This window comes from Momordica charantia (assembly GCF_013281855.1).
Source record: "Momordica charantia cultivar OHB3-1 chromosome 1 unlocalized genomic scaffold, Mcharantia_2.0 BLBB01000001.1, whole genome shotgun sequence".
In the NCBI taxonomy this organism is placed as follows: domain Eukaryota; kingdom Viridiplantae; phylum Streptophyta; class Magnoliopsida; order Cucurbitales; family Cucurbitaceae; genus Momordica; species Momordica charantia.
The window spans coordinates 2,566,076-2,574,577 of record NW_028275157.1 but is presented as its reverse complement, the minus strand read 5'-3'; the positions used below and the strand labels follow the sequence as shown (position 1 = coordinate 2,574,577).

The 8,502-nt window shown below is 46.3% G+C and overlaps 1 protein-coding gene across 8 annotated transcripts in view; it reads left to right on the top strand.

Moving 5' to 3' along the window:
* The first annotated feature begins 318 nt into the window (after positions 1–318).
* The window catches only part of LOC111024677 (RING/U-box superfamily protein), a 57,977-nt gene continuing 49,793 nt past the window's right edge, over positions 319–8,502 (top strand). For all 8 annotated transcript variants that reach the window (XM_088119102.1, XM_088119101.1, XM_088119112.1 and 5 more), the window contains exon 1: positions 319–476. In XM_088119102.1, the coding sequence (XP_087975228.1) occupies positions 416–476 (61 nt within the window). In that variant the 5' untranslated portion in view covers positions 319–415. The remainder of the gene's footprint in view (positions 477–8,502) is intronic.

Sequence of the window (8,502 nt, the reverse complement as noted above, 5' to 3'; positions counted from 1 at the left end):
TATAAATAAATTGTCAAAATAAACATAGTTCAGTAGTAATTAATTTATCTCAAATCAAGAAGTTGCGAGTGAGATGTATTAAAAAAAAAGAGAGCAGAAATAAACTATTGAAACAACGGGTGTATAATTGAAACAGACCTCAAACATCAAGATAATTTTGAATAATTTAGCGTTTAATATTATATATAGATTATAATTCCCCAAGTTTAATACGTGCGTGCCTCCACGTATGACGTAGTCATCAGGCGTTTACTTCAACTTCCGCTGCACGCTTCTAGACTTGAATACTTTTCTATTTTATTATTATTATTAATTATTTTTACTTTTCGGCGTTTGTATTTATAATTGTAATTGCGTTCGTTTCAAAATCTATCAGCCATCAGGCGCTAGCGCTTCCCTTCTCCTACTGCCGGTTATGGTGGAAATTGGAGAGAGCTCTGCTTCAAATTCCTCCGCAGAAAACTGGGCGAAGCTAAGTATGGTGCCTTCACTTTCTTCCATTTCCCCTTCCCCCCGAGTTTATGCTTCTCTGTTCCCGTTTTTTCTCTTGTTCGAATGATCCGATGGTTGTTTCGTATTGCATTTTGGGATTATCTGTTTGATTTGCTTGTGCCGAGCTTTTGGAAATGAGCCATTTTTATATTCTTGTTCCATTCCATTCTTTTCAAAATTTGTTATTCTTCTGTTTGAAGTCTGGGTTGAAATTGGTTTGGGAAGACAATGTCATCAAGGAAATGTTTTTCCTCTCGGTGGTTTATTATGCATTCAGGAAAAATGGGTTCACAGTGTAAGAATTCAAGAATTAATTTTATGATGGGGACAACAAGCATATAATTGTCTCATAAAATATATAGGAGGAGAGGAGAGGAGAGGGAGCATAAGGAACGGTACTCCTCCCCTTAGTGAAGAAGGATGAAAAAAGGTTTCTAGTTGGCGTGAATTTAGTTATGAAACCCTCCTTGTAAAGGACACCACCTAGCTGCAATAGAAGATTGATCTCCTCTCCTCAACGTCTGTAACCACTCTGAATTTGTAGCTCAAAATCTATATTTCTCTCCAATCCAAATTTCTCATGGAACATCTGTCATTAAGTTGACACAGTGAGTAAGAAAAAGAAGATGCTCTCCTCTACCCTCTCCCCACCTTTCCCACCCACCTCCCTCTTCCGCCACCACACCGCCACCCTTGATGGAACTTCCTCTGCTTAACTTCCTTTACCCCCATATCCGATCACTTGGCCATCATGATTCCCTAGAACTATCCAGCTCGGAAAATCAAGATCGAACAAAAAACCTTCACTATCAAGGTCGATGAACTCTTCTGTGGTAGTCGAGCTAGATTGTCAGAGATTGGCAAGGATACCACCTACTCCCTTTCACTTACATGGACATCCACCTCTTGGCTTCTCTCCGCTTTAAACCTTCTCATAGACTCTCCTCTCACCCACAAGTTTTTCAAGGAGCATCGCAGTGACGATTATACACTGTGGATTGAAAAACTGAGCAACAAGAAGGGTTATTGGCTGGAGATTAATAAGCTTGACTGCAATGGTGGCTCGAACAAGCTTATGCTTCCCTCTGGTGTGGAGGAAGGAGGCTGGAAGGCTTTCCGAAACCTTTTATACAACTACCCATCTACAGACCAACCATCCAAGACCTCTCAAACTGAACCAAAGCCCCATCCGCATCAACCCCACTCTCACAGTTCTCTTCCTCACCTGCCCAAATCCACCGAATCGTCCAACACCCATACCACGGACTCGGCCACTAAGTCAACTTTGTTCCTTGAGATCTTTGCTTGGAGCAGATGGATCATAGTGCAGCGCCATTCCTTCCATGACGACTGGCACTCAATCCTCTGGTCTATACAAGCATCGATTAGTGATTTTTGCTCCATTAGCCCCATACATGCCGACAAGGCCCTCCTCAGATGTGAAGATGGGAATCAAGCAACATCCCTCACGTTTATCGATGACTGGCAATCCATTGGTACATTCAAACTCCTGTTTCTTAAATGGAGTACACTTAATATCAACTCAAGCCGGCAAGTCCCTCCCTTTGGCGGATGGATCACCATTAGAGATTTGCCTCTTCATCTTTGGAATGACATCGTCAATCCTTTTATTGGGGAACAATGTGGTGGTTTTATAGAAGTCTCCAAGAATTCCTCCAGCCTTAGAAATCTTATGGAATTGAAGATTAAGGTGAAAGGAAACAACACAGGCTTCCTTCCTGCCCTTATTGAGCTTCCACCATCCATCACACAGGAGGGTGCCATCACAGTCCTCATCGACCCCTTCTTCAGAGACCAGAACTTGATCAGAGTACAGGGGAATCAAGGTAATACCAATGCCTCACTAAAACACAGCCACATGATATCAGTGTTTTCGAGGCGCCAGACACACCTCAAGGCAACAAGCCCTTTGATCGCCTTGAGACGAGAGGCGATACAAAGGTGACGCTTGAGTGAAGCGAGGCACACCTTAATAAATAAATAAAAACTATATATATAGTGCATAAATTTATATAGTAAACATAGTTTAAAAAATAAATACCAAAATAGTGTCATAGTAAATGTCAACAAGATACATAAAACAACCAAATTCAATAAGTTTAGTCGGAGACGGGAGCGACGACGGTGATGGTCGGAGACGGGAGCGGGCGATGGCTGGAGATTGAGGGTGGTGAAGGTGAATGTCGAGAGGTAGAGAGAATGGTTAGGGTTTGTGGATTGAGGTATTTCGCGAGGGAGAAAGGTTCTTTTAAAAAAAACACATTAAAAAAAAAGGCAGATCGCCTTGCTTCAACGAGGCGAGCGCCCGATTGAAGGTGCTCGCCTGGGCACCTTGCAAGGCGCACCTGGGCAAAATCGCCTCGCCTCTCGTCTGAGGCGAACGCCCGGGTGCGCCTCAACAACACTGCATGATATCGACCGGAAAACTGAATTCTTGCCGCTAGGCCTCCATCGGAGCCTCCAGAAAACTTGCCGGCGATACTCATCTAGATGAGCATAGCATTATCACCATCATGCCTGCACCTCCTGACCTGCTGACAACAAATGTTGACCTGCCTAAAACACCCTTATTCTTGACAAGAGGGAAAGATAAAGCTACTGACACCCTTGCTCCCTATGACCCGCCTCCCAAAGCTATGGTACATAAGCTTTTTTCTATACAAGATAAAGGAAAGCACGTGACTGTCAGGGATAAAACCCAATCCTTCACTCTCCTCTAAAGAAGGAAACCTAGTCCCTTACAAAGCAGCCCTACCACTGTTGGTCTAGATGAAGTTGACTATTTCTCTAGTCTGCTTCTCGATGACAACCCTATTCTGGCTATCTGCAACAGTCCCACCACCCCCATCATCCCCACCATTCTTTTTGGTGATTTACCCATAACCTAGGCAGCTCCTATTAACATATCTACCCTTGTACAACACGACTCTCTTCCTGATACTCCCCCCATCACCAATCCTCCCTCCCACCCCTCTCTTTCCCCATTGGTGGCCGACACAACAGTACCGTCCCCCCTGTTGGCCAACCAAGCCAGCCCGGAATTTGCTGACAAAGAGCTGGCTAAAACCTTTTTTTCCCCAGCTACATACAACGCTACCTAGCCAACTACGTACAGGAGTCGGGTTTATGCATCATGGCCATTCCACAAGCGGAAGCAAAGGCTAAAAAGCCAAACAAGAACCAAAAACCAAAATCTGGCATACGAGAGCTCAAAAACTTAACTTCCTCCATTAACTATGAGAAAAGGAAGCTCCTGAAGGGGGGACCATCCCATGTTAAATGAAGATCTTCTCATGGAATGTGAGGGGCTTGGGCTCATGGAAGAAGAGGGCCCTTATCAAGCAATCTATCTCCCGCATTAATCCCAGTGTGTTGATTCTCCAAGAAACAAAGCTGTCCCAAATCGACACTACCACTATTAAATCCCTTTTGGAGCTCTGATGGGATCAATTGGGCGGCTTAAAATGCTGTTGGTTCGGCTGGTGGGATCCTTGTTCTATGGAACGACTCGGTCTTCACCTCAAAGGAGATCATTGAAGGATACTTCTCCCTTTCCTTAAACTTTTTACTAGCTGATGGCTTCTCTTTTTGGCTGTCAGGCATCTATGGCCCCTCTACATCAGAGCACCATTCTCAATTTTGGAATGAACTAAAAGACCTCATTCTGTCTCTATGAGAATTTCTGGATCATTGTAGGAGACTTTAATGTCTGGATCATTGTAGGAGACTTTAATGTCTCTAGATGGTCTTGGGAAAAATCCAGTGGCCGGTCCCTCACCAGTTAAAATCCAGTGGTTAGTTATTAGGCTCCAACGGCTAGTTCTTTTAACAGCCTTATGTATCGAGGCTCCTATCTATAAATAGGAGGTCTCCTCCTTTGTAATCATCTGTTAGGCCTCCTATTAGAAATACTTATGTACACAGGGGTAAAGGGGGTAATTCCCCCTCTTCTGACAATTAGGAGGGTGACTTGGGAAGGACCTTAGCCTTTGTCTTTTGTGTGGGTCCTAGGTTGGGGGAGGGAGGATATATGTTTTTGTGGCTGCCAAGGTTAGGGTATGCTTTTGGTTTTGTACTCTGTGAGTGAGACTAGTGAGGAGAGCGCAACCCTCTCGAACGGTTGCTTGTTTCTGTGTTTCTGTGTTCTGTTATTAATCTAAGTGACTAGTTGTGAGGGAGTTACCTCACAAATTGGTATCAGAGCACGTTCGTCCGGGGGAAGAGTGCGAATGGCAAACAAGAAACAGTTAGAGGAAAGGTGCGAGTCGACCGAAAAGGAAGTAAGTGGGATCAAGGAGGTCCTACAACAAATTAGTTCCCAACTGGAGGAACAACGTAAGAGGAGTGAAGCACTGATGATCGAGCAACGTCGCAAGAATGAGGAAACTCAACGAAAGTTGGATGAGTTCATATTAGAGGTGTCCCAAGGGAAAAGCCCGCGGCCTGCGGCGGCGGAGAATGGAAGTTCAGCCCTGAAGAGGATTTTAACAACCCGAAGGAAACGGTGAGCAACAAGGCGAGACATCAACAGGCAGAGCTGAGGGACCCGGGGTCGAACGAAACAAGTTTAAAAAGGTGGAGATGCCCATCTTCACAGGGGACGACCCAGACTCGTGGCTCTTTAGAGCTGAGAGATACTTCGAGATCAACCACCTAAGTGAGGAGGAGAAGATGACTGTGACCATTATCAGCTTTGAAGGGGCTGCTATGAAATGGTACTACTGGGCGGAAAACCGGCAACCATTCGCGGATTGCAACAACCTGAAAACCAGAATGTTTGAGCGGTTTAGCGATTCCAAAGATCAAAACCTCCTTTCCCGCTTCCTCTCCATCAAGCAAGAAGGTACGGTTACTGAATACCGACAGACATTTGAAGCTTGGTTAGCGTCTTTGCCTAATATAGCTGAGGATGTTATGGAAAGCACATTCATCAACGGGTTGGAGCCCAACATCAGAAAGGAACTTAAACTTTGGGAACCGGTGGGCCTCGAACGAATCATGAAAAAAGCCCAACTTATTGAAGATAGGAATTCGTCTGTCCATACAACGAGGGATAGCAGCCCAAGTCAGGGCCCTAGGACATCGACGAATACGCCAAAAACGCCTCCCAAGACATCAGAGATAGTGACAACTCGCACGGTTACCCTATCTGGTAAGTCGTATCCTACGACCCAATCGTTACGAAGGGAACAGATACAGAAAAGGCTAATGGAAACAGAGTACCAACGGCGCAAGGACAAAGGGCTCTGTTTTCGGTGTGAGGAAAAATACAGCATTGGGCATAGATGTAAGAACCAAGAGTTGAAGGTCTTCGTAGTGCACGACGACGAAGGAATAGACTTGGACCAAGAAGAGCCGATTATGAGCATGGAAGGGGAAGAATCCACCACGGTAGGGGAAGTCGCCGAACTGGCACTGAACACCGTCGGGGGCTTCTCAACTCCAGGGACCATGAAATTGCGGGGACTGATCGAAAATAAGGAGGTGGTCATCTTGATTGACTGTGGAGCCACCCACAACTTCATATCACAGAAGCTAGTTGATGCGCTCTCCCTTCCCCTACACGAGACATCCAACTATGGAGTAATAATGGGCACGGGCGTAGTCGTAAGGGGCAAGGGAATATGCAAGGGAGTCGTCCTTTGCCTCCCTGAGTTGACCATCAGAGAAAATTTCCTTCCCCTTGAGCTGGGAAACCTAGATGTGGTGCTGGGAATGCAATGGCTGAGCACCCTAGGAACGATGGAGGTGGTGCTGGGAATGCAATGGCTGAGCACCCTAGGAACGATGGAGGTGGATTGGCAGGCACTTACCAGAAATGGGGACAACAGAATCATCCTCAAAGGAGATCCAACCTTGATGAGACTGGAGGTGACTCTCAAGAAGTTAGCACGAACTTGGGAGACACATGATCAGGGGTACCTAGTGGAGCTTAGGGCCGTCTCTGCACAACCGGAGGGACAGGAGGCCACTGAGGCCATCATTCCCAGCCGCCGGGTACAGGAAATCGAGAATTTAATAGCTAGCTACCCAGAGGTTTTCCAACCACCATCCTCCCTGCCCCCTTGTCGAGCCATTGACCATAGAATCCAGCTGAAAGAAGGATAGCCACCCGTCAATGTCCGACCCTATCGCTATCCCCATGCTCAGAAGACCGAAATAGAGAAACTAATTAGGGAGATGTTAGAGGCTAGGGTGATCAGGCCAAGTACCAGCCCATATTCGAGCCCCGTGATCTTAGTAAAGAAGAAAGATGGTAGTTGGAGGTTCTGTGTAGATTATAGATCTCTGAATAATGCTACAATACCGGATAAGTTCCCCATTCCTGTCATTGAGGAATTGCTAGATGAACTCCACGACTCGAAGGTGTATTCGAAGATAGACCTAAAATCGGGGTATCACCAGATCCGAATGACCCCTGAAGATGTGCACAAAACAGCATTTTGGACACACGAGGGTCACTATGAGTTTATGGTGATGCCCTTTGGTCTCACCAATGCTCCTGCCACATTCCAAGCATTGATGAACCAAATATTTCGACCATTCTTACGTAAGTTCATTTTGGTCTTCTTTGATGATATTCTAATATATAGCTCGGATGCAGATGCCCACATCCACCATCTAACTGTGGTTTTCAACATACTGAGAGATCACTCTCTTTGTGCCAACTTCAAGAAGTGTCAGTTTGCCAAGGAAAAGATCGAGTTCTGGGACACTTGGTGTCAGCAAAAGGCGTTGAAGCAGACCCTGAAAAGATTCGAGCAATGCTCCAATGGCCACAACCGACGAACCTCAAGGAGCTGCGGGGATTCCTAGGCTTGACGGGATACTACCGCAAGTTTGTCTCCAATTATGGATCCATGGCGGCCCTGTTGACATAACTGTTGAAGAAGGATGCCTTCCATTGGACATCCGAAGCCACTGAGGCCTTTGAAGGGCTTAAGAATGCCATGGTGACCCTGCCCGTCCTAGCGCTACCAGATTTCACCCTACCCTTCGTCATCGAAACGGATGCATCAGGTACGGGGTTAGGTGCAGTCTTATCCCAGCAACAAAGACCCATAGCGTTCTTCAGCCACACCCTCTCCACGCAGGCCCAGCTTAAACCGATCTATGAGAGAGAATTGATGGCCAATGTCTTAGCCATTCAGAAATGGAGGCCATATCTGCTCGGGCAACGGTTCATAGCGAGAACCGATCAACAAGCTCTGAAGTACCTGTTGGAACAAAAGATCGTGCAACCTGAATATCAAAAGTGGGTAACAAAATTGTTGGGATACGACTTTGAAATACAATATAGACCCGGCTTGGAAAACAAGGCCGCCGATGCTCTCTCACGCCTTCCACCTATCAGTCAGCTGGCAGCCCTTTCAGCACCAACCTTGATCGATGTAAATGTGATTAAGACCGAAGTGACCGAGGATCCTGAATTCACTAAAATCCTCGAGGAACTACAGAAAGACCCCGACAGTGTCCCAAGATATTCGCTGTAGCAGGGTGTGCTACACTATAAGAACAGGTTGGTCCTATCACGAACTTCCTCTCTCATTCCCACCATCCTACAGATGTTCCATGATTCAGTAGTAGGGGGTCACTCAGGATTCCTTCGAACCTACAAGCGCCTAACAGGGGAGCTCTATTGGCCGGGGATGAAAGCCATGACCAAGGCGTACGTAGAGCAGTGTCACACATGCCAGAAGAATAAGAACCTTGCCGTAGCTCCCGCCGGCCTCCTACAACCCTTGGCCATACCAGATCGGATTTGGGAGGACATCTCCATGGACTTCATCGAGGGGCTGCCGAAGTCATTGGGACAGGACTCGATCTATGTGATTGTGGATAGGTTGAGCAAATACGCCCATTTCATTCCCTTGAAACACCCTTTCATAGCAAAAACGGTGGCAGCAGTGTTTGTGAGAGAAGTTGTGCGCCTACATGGATTTCCCCGCACCATCGTCTCCGATCGCGATAAGATCTTCATCAGCCACT